At 40.5% G+C, this 14,099-nt stretch overlaps 1 protein-coding gene across 1 annotated transcript in view; it reads left to right on the plus strand.

Annotated features, from left to right (window-relative positions):
• The window catches only part of ZZEF1 (zinc finger ZZ-type and EF-hand domain containing 1), a 141,434-nt gene that overhangs the window by 106,608 nt on the left and 20,727 nt on the right, over positions 1-14,099 (plus strand). The window contains exons 43-47 of the mRNA XM_073665194.1: positions 440-636; positions 1,876-1,995; positions 4,136-4,315; positions 8,577-8,677; positions 8,866-9,001. Coding sequence (XP_073521295.1) covers positions 440-636; positions 1,876-1,995; positions 4,136-4,315; positions 8,577-8,677; positions 8,866-9,001 — 734 coding nt within the window. The remainder of the gene's footprint in view (positions 1-439; positions 637-1,875; positions 1,996-4,135; positions 4,316-8,576; positions 8,678-8,865; positions 9,002-14,099) is intronic.

The raw sequence follows: 14,099 nt of genomic DNA on the forward strand, positions 1-14,099 counted from the left end.
TGCACCTATTTAGAGAACAGGGCCAAGTCAGTGGCTTGGGGGTCGGGATTTCCACAAAAAAAAATACATGGGATTTCTGACCACTTTTCACTGGCACTCATCAGTGGCCCGTTTTCAAGACCGCTGTGGCTCTTATTGGTGGGACCCACAACTATTTTACATTTATTACACTTGCATAGGCCATAAATACACACACAAGATGCCAATATTTTTCTGTTGAGGGAATATTCTATTTGATCATCTTGTGTTGGCTTATGGGACATGGTGAAATCGACTTACCGGTTCACTGTAGCCATTTACAAATCTGACCGTGGTATATTTGATGATTGCTTTATATGTAATTTCCCAGTATGTAGAGGTGCCTTCTTGGCTCACCACAAGTGTGGTTTAGCAGAATTGTCTAGAAGTCTGTATAATTTCTGAATATTCCTCCTTCCAGTGAAAGATTACCAGCTGATGCATAACAGTGACAGCGATGGACGGCTCATTCAAGATAATCTGAAGAAATATCTGCAACACTTTGCGTCCATTTCTTGCTATCTCATGCAGTCCATCTTGGACAATAGCTGTGCAGAAGCTGTGGAAGCGACTTGGGTCCTGTCACTGGCTCTAAAGGGATTATATAAAACACTTAAGGTAACTCTGAGCGATCATGTTCAATTTATTTATAATGAGTGTGTCCGATATATAGGAAAGCACAGACTAGCGTAAAGTAGTATGTATATAAAGAGAGCGGCACTGAAAAATGAGAGCAGGTGTTATGAGCAAGTTATAAATCGCCTCCTCTGTGTCATTAGATATAAGGGTGTGCTGAAGATCAAACTGTGTATTGTTGTAATCCACTTGGAAACATTTGAAACTGAATGGGTTGTCAGGCCTTAGAGTAAAAGTCTACAGTCACTCTATGTGACTGCAGAGTTGTGAATCCTAATGAGATTTGCATATATGCGGTCATGTGCTGATTAGATGTGCACGACCTCGCTTAATGCCAGTGTATTGAGAGAGGCCTGACACTTCTAGTCGGAATGTGGCTGGAAGTTTGCAGATCGCGTACTTGTAGCCATATGACCACTGACTAGTGGCCAGCATCGGAGAACCCTCACAGCGTGCAGTGCACGGGATGTGAGGATTCACAAGTCTGCAGTCACCGAGTGACTGCGGACTTGTACCCTAAAGCCGGACAACTCCTTTAAATTTACCATAGAGTTAATAGTAGTTAGAGAGGTCTTTCAAATTCCCATCTCCAAGATCCTATCCCACAATGTGGTAAGTTGTAATAAGAGCAAATACCTCCAATTAGAAATGTAGTATAGTTCTTCTGATTCGCTGTGTCGCTTACCCCATGTGCAGGGCATTGCAGTAGCTTAGGTATCCATGATTATGACCACTAATATAGTGACAGCTGTTAGTGGTCGGAATCAAGGATACCTAAGCTACTGCAATGCCCTGCACATGGGGTAAGGGACATGGCAAATCAGAAGAACAATGCTACATTTCTAATTGGAGGTATTTGGTAATATTATTATTACTACACCTACTACATATTGGGATAGTATATTGGAGATAAGAATACCTCTTTATTTATACAGTATGCTTCACATCGTGTGGCTTTCTTCATGGAAGAAAAATGGATTTGAAGCCAGGACACCCAAGTGTAGGCGTTATCTATGATTTTATTTTTTTGGAAATGTAAGATCTGTAATTAATATTTTGTAATCTATAATTCTATTGAAGACTTATACTAATGGCACCAAGTTTCTATGATTAGTCCCATGGATCTCGCAATGTCGTTATCATCGCTCTTTTCCTGACTTGTTTCATATGTATATTCTCGTCACCCACTTGTTGACTCATAGTAATAATTTCATGTTGCAGAGTCATGATTTTGAAGAAATTCAGTCTGCATTTATCCAGTCTGGACTGTTAAGGTTATTGGTGAGGAAATGTAGTAAAGGAACTGGTTTCAGTAAAACTTGGCTTCTTCGTGATCTGGAGGTATTACTTGTTTCAAATATACATTATATACTTCTACATTGTTGATTTGATATGCATTTGCTCCATGTAACTCCTTTACTGTGATGACTGTAAAACTGTATGAACTACATCATAATTTTCATTGATCTGGCAATGGGATAAGGGGTTGGATTTATTCTTTGCAGTTGTCCTCGTCCCACCACTCAACTATGATTGACAGCTAGAAAACTGTCAATAATAGCTGGTGGCATGAGAAGGATGTCTGCACGGAGTATATCAGATTTTTTCCAACACTTACGTACTATGCACATAGCACATCAAAGCCCAACGTAGCCACATTAAAGCGTTTAGTCGCTCCTGATTTTTATCCTCTTAATATATTGCAGTAATCATACTATATAGCACTGTGTACTTACAATTGCTTATTTTGCCTTTCTATTGAGAATAATTCCTATTTTCTCTGCTCTAATTAGAAACAGGAAGTCTCTTGTCCCTGCATGACTCATTTGCCTCTTCAACTTCTTGACCCTTCTGCTCCCTCCTTCTCCTGCCAGGGACTTTTGCAGTGACTTATGATTCATTCAGGGAAAATTGGCCTCCTGATTCTACATAGAGCTTAGAAGTATTCAGTCAGTTTTTATTCACGTGCTGTCATAAAGTGGAAAAGAGAAGAATTAGCTGGGTAGAAAGGCAAAATGAGCAATTGTAAGTATACAGTTCTACAGCATATGATGATTGCTATATATTAAGAGGATAAAAACTTTGTTGGGAGTTCTTCTTTAAAAGTAAAGTATACTCACCTTACTGATCTCTCTGCTGCTCCAATTTCAGAGCTACACAGGTAGCACACCAGCCTCCATGCTTCCTCTTCAAGCTGGACAGGCCTGTGACTGCAGCAGTCGCATGTCCTGTCAACCAGAAAAAAATACAAAGCTGGTCTCAGTATATCCTGTTCTGTCTGTATGGACATTGGTAATTGACTCACATTGTAAAACAAACAGAATAATACACATATAGCACTGCATAACACACTATGACACACACTGTAGTTTTGCCACTGGCTGCTTCTTTGTTCCTGACATTTTAGACTATTGCAATGTTTGTCTTGTGGAAGGTGCATCATTAAGACTTCTGCAGTTCATCAATGGAGACTTCTCTATTTTTTTTTAAAAAAGTGAAATTGGAGCCACTAAAAACTTATCAAAATCTGAATGGTGTACTAAAATACTCACAGACCACTGGATTTTGTATTAATGATTTGCCAGCACTTAATCTAATCAGGCAGCATCCTTTAGGATTGATGTTGAATTATGACTTTGTAGTTGGCATTTGTTCTCAACGCCGAAGATATTACTAACCAAATAAATGCTGTAATTTTTTATAAATCAGAATAGACAACACAGGCTAAAACCATTAAAGGGATAGTCCACTACTCCAACAACCCCATCTGGATCACTATGTCCCCCACTCCCCAGTAAAATAATAACGCCTTTACTCCCCTCTGGTGCCATTCCAGAAATGTCGGCACTGGCTCTCCCTGGGCTCGCATAACATATCTCAAGTGGTCCCTGTGGCCAGTCAGTGCTGGCTTCACTTTCCCCTCCTTTGGACAAATCAAGAGATCCAAAGGAAGCCACTGCTCCCAATTCCTCCCGATGTCAATTATGTTCATAGGAGAGGAGAGTGAAGCCAACACTGATTGGCCACAGGGATTGTGTGACAGCCAGTGCTTACACTGCTGCAACAGTCCCGACACCGGAGGTTAGTACAGGTGTTTTTATTTTACTGGGGGGAAACATAGGGATCGAGAAGGGCTTGTCTGAGAAGTGGACAACCTCTTTAACAGATTTCTATTCTAAAATGCAATTAGCATATTCATAGGATAATAGCAGATCATTATAATCCAATTTTGGAAAACAAAACCATACACTAATTCTCCTGCCGTCAATGTTCGATTTTATTTTTCATTATATTGTTAAAGAATGAAAATAAAACATAGCCATATCGTATGTGTTTTTTTTTTTCATGTCCGGAGTGGTAATAGGTTCTCTTTAATTTCCCATTGTACATGGATCATGATGATCGGCTGCATTTTCTTCTTCGACCTGTGAAGCTAACCTAATGGATGGGTTGTTAAACCTTTCTATTTGTGCCTGTGCAGATTCTGTCTATAATGCTGTATTCATCCAAGAAAGAAACAACTTCTGTGCCTGACCTTGAGCATTCAGATTCCGATAAACAGGCCCAAGAGATAGATATGGAGTTGCCCTCTGTTGACACAATGCAGAAGAAAATGAATCCATTAGAAGACCTTGATGAAGCTACGACGATATGTTTTCAGGTAAAATCATGCAAATAAGTTAATGTAATTAGTGTTGTTTTACACTCTAATGATGGAGTGGGAGCAGAAGCTCTTACTGGATGCTTTCCACGTAATTCCACTTTCTTTCCTTGTATAGCCACTTTCTACTTTGGAAGGGTTGTCACAATGATGGTGTGATCTCTTTCTAAAACATAATTAAGAAAGTGCTATTGCAGCGTAAACTTCCTTTTGTGTTTTTTTTTCTGCTATACTATAGTGAGCTGCTCTGCAATATGAGAGTAAAAAGCATTGGCTATAATAATATAATGAGTAGAATTTAGGGACCTCTTGCTTTCTTTACTATCAGAGCTTTGATTTTTAGTCCATATTATGCCTTAAAAATACCCAGTAATAGAAGTCCCTGTTGAGAGAAAAATGCAGACTTAGAATGACTCCAGGAGTGACCTGACTGTTTTTGTCACCCTTCTAAGAAGAAAAGCAGTTTAAAGAACTGTTTACAACTCATTTAGAGGGATTAGATCATACATGTCAAACTCTGGCCTGTGGACCAAATTTGGCCCACCACCCCTATGTGGGCCATTATTCTGTATGGAGGACTATGTGGGGCCCATTATTCTGTATGGAGGACTATGTGGGGCCCATTAGTCTGTATGGAGGACTATGTGGGGCCCGTTATTCTGTATGGAGGACTATGTGGGGCCCGTTATTCTGTATGGAGGACTATGTGGGGCCCGTTATTCTGTATGGAGGACTATGTGGGGCCCGTTATTCTGTATGGAGGACTATGTGGGGCCCGTTATTCTGTATGGAGGACTATGTGGGGCCCGTTATTCTGTATGGAGGACTATGTGGGGCCCGTTATTCTGTATGGAGGACTATGTGGGGCCCGTTATTCTGTATGGAGGACTATGTGGGGCCCGTTATTCTGTATGGAGGACTATGTGGGGCCCGTTATTCTGTATGGAGTACTATGTGGGGCCCGTTATTCTGTATGGAGGCCCATTATTCTGTATGGAGGACTATGTGGGGCACATTATTCTATATGGAGGCCCATTATTCTATATGGAGGCCTATGTGGGGCCCATTATTCTGTATGGAGGACTATGTGGGGCCCATTATTCTGTATGGAGGACTATGCAGGGCCCATTATTCTGTATGGAGGACTATGGAGGCCCATTATTCTGTATGGAGGACTATGGAGGCCCATTATTCTGTATGGAGGACTATGGAGGCCCATTATTCTGTATGGAGGACTATGGAGGCCCATTATTCTGTATGGACGACTATGCGGGGCCCATTATTCTGTATGGACGACTATGCGGGGCCCATTATTCTGTATGGAGGACTATGCGGGGCCCATTATTCTGTATGGAGGACTATAGAGGCCCATTATTCTGTATGGAGGACTACACGAGGCCCATTATTCTGTATGGAGAACTATGTGGGGCCCATTACACTTTATACTGGTTGGCCCGTGACTTTGTCCAAGTTTTTCATTTTGGCCCTTTATCTTAGTTTGACATCCCTGGATTAGATTGTACCCAGGGTATAGTGTACTGGAACATGGAAGAAGGTCAGACGTAGAGTCTGGCAAGGAGCCTCTAGGGATGACTGCTGTGTATCAGTGTGTAAAAAAAAAAAAAATATATATATATATATATATATATAAAAAAAAGGGGTCTAAACAGAACGCAAAAGACCGAAGTTTTATGCAAAAACATTAAATCTTTATTCAAACAAAAATTCTATATAAATATAGTTAAGATTATAGCCCCACGGGGACAACCATATAAATACATCTAGAGTACAACCATCTAGTACATGTGACCTATAGGTTCTATATACAGTAGGTACGGAAAGTATTCAGCCCCGTTTAAATTTTTCACTCTTTGTTTCATTGCAGCCATTTCGTAAATTCTAAAAAGTTCATTTTCTTCTCATTAAAGTACACGCTGCACGCCATCTTGACTGAAAAAAAAAAAACAAATGTAGAAATTTTTGCAAATTTAGTAAAAAAGAAAAACTCCAATATCACATGTTCATAAGTATTCAAACCCTTTGCTCAGTATTGAGTAGAAGCACCCTTTTGCGCTAGTACAGCCATGAGTCTTCTTGGGAATGATGCAACAAGTTTGTCACACCTGGATTTGGGCATCCTCTGCCATTCTTCCTTGCAGATCCTCTCCAGTTCCATCAGGTTGGATGGTGAACCATTTTCAGGTCTCTCCAGAGATGCTCAATTGGGTTTAGTTCAGGGCTCTGGCTGGGCCAGTCAAGAATGGTCACAGAGTTGTTCTGAAGCCACTCCTTTGTTATTTTAGCTGTGTGCCAAGGGTCATTGTCTTGTTGGAAGGTGAACCTTCTGCCAAGTCTGAGGTCCAGAGCACCCTGGAAGAGGCTTTCATCCAGGATATCTGTACTTGGCCACATTCATGTTTCCTTCAATTGCAACCAGTCGTCCTGTCCCTGCAGCTGAAAAACACCCCCATAGCATGATGCTGCCACCACCTTGTTTCACTGTTGGGATTGTATTGGGCAGGTGATGAGCAGTGCCTGGTTTTCTCCACAAATATTGCTTAGAATTATCACCAAAATGTCTCATCAGACCAGAGAATCTTATTTTTCATAGTCTGGGAGTCCTTCATGTGTTTTTGAGCAAACTCTATGCAGGCTTTCATATGTCTTGTACTGAGGAGAAGCTTCCGTCGGGCCACTCTGCCATAAAAGCCCAACTGGTGGAGGGCTGCAGCGATAGTTGACTTTGTGGAACTTTCTCCCATCTCCCTACTGCATCTCTGGAGCTCAGCTACAGTGATCTTGGGGTTCTTCTTTACCTCTCTCACCAAGGCTCTTCTCCCACCATTGCTCAGTTTGGCTGGATGGCCAGGTCTAGGAAGACTTCTGGTGGTCCCAAACTTTTTCCATTTAAGGATTATGGAGGCCACTGTGCTCTTAGGAACCTTGAGTAATGCAGAAATTCTTTTATAACCTTGGCCAGATCTGTGCCTTGCCACAATTCTGTCTCTGAGCTCCTTGGGCAGTTCCTTTGAGCTCATGATTCTCATATAGACAGGTGTGTGCCTTTCAAAATCAGGTCCTATCAGTTTAATTAAACACAGCTGGACTCCAATGAAGGAGTAGAACCATCTCAAGGATGATCACAAGAAAATGAACAACATGTGACTCAAATATGAGTGTCTGAGCAAAGGGTCTGAATATTTATGACCATGTGATATTTCAGTTTTTCTTTTTTATTAAATTTGCAAACATTTCTACATTGCTGTTTTTTTCAGTCAAGATGGGGTGCAGAGTGTACTTTAATGAGAAAAAAAATGAACTTTTTAGAATTTACCAAATGGTTGCAATGAAATAAAGAGTGAAAAATTTAAAAGGGTCTGAATACTTTCTGTACCCACTGTAAATAATCATAGGGCTTACATGCTTTTAAACTAAAGGATTGTGCTTGCTCAAATTAATGGTGGCAAGTCTGTGACCTTGCACCCCCTACGCGCGTTTCACCCTCTCTTCGTCGGGGGTCGTGTATGTGTATGAGTGCGGTAGAATTTGCAGGGGAGAGGAGTGGAGCCATCACACACACCAGCATCAGTGCCTGCAGAGGGGAAAGTAGGAAAGGAATGAAGCTCCTCATGAAAGCTAGTGCAAGCACCAGCATCCTGAGCACACAGGCTTCATCCCTCCCACAATCTATTACAGCAGAGTGCATAAAGATTGCACCTGAATATGTAGAAAATATTATTTTTTGGCCAGGTTTTGGACTTATTTTATTCTTGCTTCTTCCCTGAGTATTTCATTTTTTTTTCTGTTTTAGATCTGCCATACGGTTACCGAGATATAGGCTTTTTTTATTTAGTGCTAATTTTTATGGCCTTTGTCAAAGGGGTGTGGCCCACAGGATTCTCAGGGAGTGTCTTTAGGCTGCTCTGCAAAATTAAACCCCGTTTAACAGATTTTAAAAATTAGTACTAAAAAGGGCCTATATCTTTGGAACTGTATTCTGAATTAAAATTAAAACCAAAACTGGAATACTCAAGGGAGCAATGGTAATAAAATATATAAGCAAAACATGACCATGTTTGACCTGATGACAGGTCCTTTTTAAATGCTAGCAGTGTGAACACATTACAGGTATTGTTTCATGTGCTAGTTTCTCCAGAAGTCACCTGTCTAAAAGACTAGATCATATAACAAAAATATAAGGTTTTATCATTCTTGCTCACTCTGGTTTCTGAAACAAATGAATTGTATGTACCACCCTCAGGTACTTCATGAGACTCGAAACGTACCATTACATATCCTTCGTGCCATATATGAGATGGAAATGAAGAATATAGACTCTTTTCTTGAAAAAATGCACAAAAGGTAATATTTTTTGTTTTTGTTTGTTTCACTTGGAAATTTGCTGCTGTTCCTGATTTTACTACCTTTTTATTTCCCAAAAGAGTTTTTTTGTTGTAGTAATTTTGGTGAGTAATCTGCCAACAAACATAATGTTATCAAAAGCCTGAGTTTATTCTACTGAAACAATTCACTTTGTCTATTTCTCAAAGATTCGATGGAAAAACTGTTGTGATTGATGAAAAAGTAAAAAAGTTGGCACAAAAATGGCAGCCCTGTAAGTCTGAGAAATTAGAGGAGCAGCTCTCACTTGTGACGGACACCGATATGATTATTCCGCCATGCCTTGTATGTATATTGGGGTGACTATATTGTGTATATGATATATGTCCTAACCTTAGAAATCTGCATCTATTGTTTTGTCCAGTTTCCTACCTTAACCCCTTCCTGCTGCCGGTAATTTTTGCACTATTTTATTTTTCCTCTGCCTCTTCAAAGAGCCATAACATTTTTATTTTTCTGTCTATATAGCCACATGAGAGCTTGTTTTTTTTTCTTGCAGGACAAGTTGTCGTGCTGAATGATGGTGCAGTTAAATTGCTAAAATTGACCTCAATTCTGCCACTGTTTTTTGGGTTCTGCTTTTATAGTGTAAACTGGCAACATAAATCTTTAAATCAATACAATTACTTCAATGCCAAACTTGTACATTTTATTTTTATTTTAGTTGCAAAAAAATTGATTTGTCTCACCATTTTCTGAGATCGATATTTTTTTTGTCTTTCAATAGAGGTATATGAGGGCTTTCTATTTATGTAGCACTTCAGTCCATTTTGGGGTACTTATAATGGATTGATCGCTTTTCATGGATTTTTTTGGAGATGACGAAAAATGGCAATTCTGGTGTTGACATTTTTGTGTGCATATGTATGTGTGTGTTTATATACACCACCGTTCAAAAGTTTGGGGTCATTTAGAAATTTCATTATTTTTGAAAGGAAAGCACATTTTTTTCAATGAAGCTAACATTAAATGAATCAGAAATACACTCTATACATTGTTAATGTGGTAAATGACTATTCTAGCTACAAACGTCTTGTTTTTATTGCAATATCTACATAGGTGTATAGAGGCCCAATTCCAACAACCACCACTCCAGTGTTTTAATGGTACATTGTGTTTGCTAACTGTGTAAGAAGGCTAATGGATGTTTAGAAAACCCTTGCACAAGTATGTTAGCCCAGCTGAAAACGGTTTGGCTGATTTGAGAAGCTATAAAATTGACCTTCCTTTGAGCTTGTTGAGAATCTGGATCATTACATTTGTTTGCTCTATGAAACTCTCAAAATGGCCAGAAAAAGAGAACTTTCATGTGAAACTCTACAGTCTATTCTTGTTCTTAGAAATGAAGGCTATTCCATGCGAGAAATTGCCAAGAAACTGAATGTTTCCTACAACGGTGTGTACTACTCCCTTCAGAGGAGAGCACAAACAGGCTCTAACCAGAGTAGAAAGAGAAGTGGGAGGCCCCGCTGCGCAACTGAGCAGCAAGACAAGTACATTAGAGTCTCTAGTTTGAGAACTCGCCGCCTCACAGCTCCTCAACTGGCAGCTTTATTAAATAGTACACGCAAAATGTCAGTGTCAACTTCTACAGTGAAGAGGCGACTCCGGGATGCTGGCCTTCAGGGCAAAGTGGCAAAGAAAAAGCCATATCTGACACTGGCTAATAAAAGGAAAAGATTAATATGGGCAAAAGAACACAGACATTGGACAGAGGAAGATTGGAAAAAAGTTTTATGAACAGACGAATCAAAGTTTGAGGTGTTTGGATCACACAGAAGAACATTTGTGAGACGCAGAACACCTGAAAAGATGCTGGAAGAGTGCCTGACACCATCTGTCAAGCATGGTGGAGGTTATGTGATGGTCTAGGATTGCTTTGGTGCTGGTAAAGTGGGAAATTTGTACAAGGGAAATGGGATTTTGAATAAGGAAGGCTATCACTCCATTTTGCAACGCCATGCCATACCCTGTGGACAGCGCTTGATTGGAGCCAATTTCATCCTACAACAGGAAAATGACCCAAAGCACACCTCCAAATTATACATGACCTGTTTAGGGAAGAAGCAGGCAGCTGGTATTCTACCTGTAATGGAGTGGCCAGCACAGTCACCAGATCTCAACCCCATTGAGCTGTTGTGGGAGCAGCTTGACCGTATGGTACGCAAAAAGTGCCCATCAAGCCAATCCACCTTGTGTGAGGGGCTTCAGGAAGCATGGGGGGAAATTTCTCAAGATTACCTCAGCAAATTAACAGCTAGAATGCCAAAGGTCTGCAATGCTGTAATTGCTGCAAAGGGAGCATTCTTTGACGAAAGCAAAGTTTGAAGGAGAAAATTATTCTTTCTAATAAAAATCATTATTTCTAACCTTGTCAATGTCTGGACTATATTTTCTAATTATTTTGCAACTCATTTGATAAATAAAAGTATGAGTTTTCATGGAAAACACAAAATTGTCTGGGTGACCCCAAACTTTTGAACAGTAGTGTGTGTGTATATATATAAAAATAATAATAATCTCAGATCTTCAATGGATGTGGCGATTCTAAATGTTTATTTTTTTAATGCCTTCAATTTTAAGAGTGGAAACGCCGAATATTTCAAATGTTTACTTCTTATTTTAATATTTTTTTTTATACAGGGCTGTGGAGTCGGAAAGCCAAACGAACGACTCCAACTCCTCAATTTCCCTGACTCCACAGCCCGGCCTCTCTACTGAGCATGTACATAAAGGGCAGCACAGATTCATCTCAACTAAAAGCAGAGATCTTAGATCAGGAATAGAACAGACCTTTTATAAGACATTTCATAACTTTCCCAGATTCTTATGAAAACATTTACAGCACATACTGTACCCAATTATATAGTTTTGCAGTCTGTCCATTTTATACAGACTCAGACGCCACTAAAATGGACACTGACTCCACAGCCCTGTTTTTTTTTTTTTTTTTTTTTTTTGTGCTTAAAGGGGTATTCCCATCTCTAAGATCCCATCCCAATACAGTGCCTACAAGTAGTATTCAACCGCCTGCAGATTTAGCTGGTTGACACATGCGGAATTAACTTGGCATTGTGACATTTGTACTGTAGATCAGCCTGGAAGTGGGAAATGCACTGCAGCAAATTTTTTTTTTTTTTTTTTAAAACGTAAAAAGTTAATTCAGAGTGTCATTTATTATTCAACCCCTCAAACCACAAGAATTCTGTTTGGTCCCCCTAAAGTATTAAGAAGTAGTTCAGGCACCAAGAATAATGAGCTTCACATGTGTGGATTAAAGATCTCTTTTGCCAGCCTTTTCTGACTATTTAAGACCCTCCCCAAACTTGTGAACAGCACTCAGACATGGTCAACATGGGAAAGACAAAGGAGCATTCCAAGGCCATCAGAGACAAGATCGTGGAGGGTCACAAGGCTGGCAAGGGGTACAAAACCCTTTCCAAGGAGTTGGGCCTACCTGTCTCCACTGTTGGGAGCATCATCCGTAAGTGGAAGGCTTATGGAACTACTGTTAGCCTTCCACGGCCAGGACAGCCTTTGAAAGTGTCCTCCCGTGCCGAGGCCAGGCTTGTCCGAAGAGTCAAGGCTAACCCAAGGACAACAAGGAATGAGCTCCGGGAAGATCTCATGGCAGTGGGGACATTGGTTTCAGTCAATACCATAAGTAACGTACTCCACCGCAATGGTCTCCGTTCCAGACGAGCCCGTAAGGTACCTTTACTTTCAAAGCGTCATGTCAAGGCTCGTCTACAGTTTGCTCATGATCACTTGGAGGACTCTGAGACAGACTGGTTCAAGGTTCTATGGTCTGATGAGACCAAGATCGAGATCTTTGGTGCCAACCACACACGTGACGTTTGGAGACTGGATGGCACTGCATACGACCCCAAGAATACCATCCCTACAGTCAAGCATGGTGGTGGCAGCATCATGCTGTGGGGCTGTTTCTCTGCCAAGGGGCCTGGCCATCTGGTCCGCATCCATGGGAAGATGGATAGCACGGCCTACCTGGAGATTTTGGCCAAGAACCTCCGCTCCTCCATCAAGGATCTTAAGATGGGTCGTAATTTCATCTTCCAACAAGACAACGACCCAAAGTACACAGCCAAGAAAACCAAGGCCTGGTTCCAGAGGGAAAAAGTCAAGGTGTTGGAGTGGCCTAGTCAGTCTCCTGACCTTAACCCAATTGAAAACTTGTGGAAGGAGCTCAAGAATAAAGTCCACATGATACACCCAAAGAACCTAGATAACTTGGAGAAGATCTGCATGGAGGAGTGGGCCAAGATAACTCCACAGACCTGTGCCGGCCTGATCAGGTCTTATAAAAGACGATTATTAGCTGTAATTGCAAACAAGGGTTATTCCACAAAATATTAAACATAGGGGTTGAATAATAATTGACCCACACTTTTATGTTTAAAATTTAATAAAATTCAACTGAGCAACATAACTTTTTGGTTTGTAAGATTTATGCTTCTGTTCATAAAACCTACTCTCGTTTGCAGTTTGAAGGCTCTAACTTATTTGCATCTTATCAAACCAGCTAAATCTGCAGGGGGTTGAATACTACTTGTAGGCACTGTATGTAGTACCTGTAATAATAATATTAGCAAATAGCTCCAATTAGAAATGTAGTATAGTTTTTCTGATTCGCTATGTCACTTACCTCATGTGCAGGCAATACAGGACCTTAGGTATCCATGGTTACAACCACTAGCAGCTAGCTAACTAATAGTGATGAGCGAGTATGTTTTGTTAACCCTTTCAGCGAGTATGCTTGGGCCGAGCACGGAGTAGTTCTAGCTGCTCGGTGTTATGTTTGAATCACTCCCGTGTAAGGGAGTGTAAGGAATGTCTATTTCTTACACATTCCTCACATGTATTAAAGTTGTCAAACAGTCACAAATCATGCACACGGGAGCAATTCAACCATATCACCGAGCAGCTGGAACTACTCGGTGCTCGGCCCGAGCATACTCGCCAAAAGGGTTAACAGAACATACTCGCTCATCACTACTAACTAACTGTCACTTTGTCAGTGGACGTAACCGTGGATACCTAAGGTCCTGGAATGCCTGCACATGAGAAAAGAGACATAGCGAATCAAAAATCCTATACTACATTTCTAATTGTAGGTATTTGCTAATATTATTATTATTATTACACCTACTACTTATTGGGATAGGATCTTTGAGATGGGAATATCGCTTTAAACCTGCGATCGTCTGATAACTTGTTCGATATGCTGCAATATCACAGCATTGCAGTATATAGCTAAAATGATGTTCTCCTATGAAACCCTGTCTATGGTGGACTGCGCAGAAGTACTAGCATGTTAACCATAGAGGCTACTCATCTGTACCCTATGATAGCTACACCTGTC

The sequence above is a fragment of the Phyllobates terribilis genome, unplaced genomic scaffold (assembly GCF_046119375.1).
Source record: "Phyllobates terribilis strain yellow unplaced genomic scaffold, ASM4611937v1 Scaffold_2__4_contigs__length_985480577, whole genome shotgun sequence".
Taxonomy (NCBI): Eukaryota; Metazoa; Chordata; class Amphibia; order Anura; family Dendrobatidae; genus Phyllobates; species Phyllobates terribilis.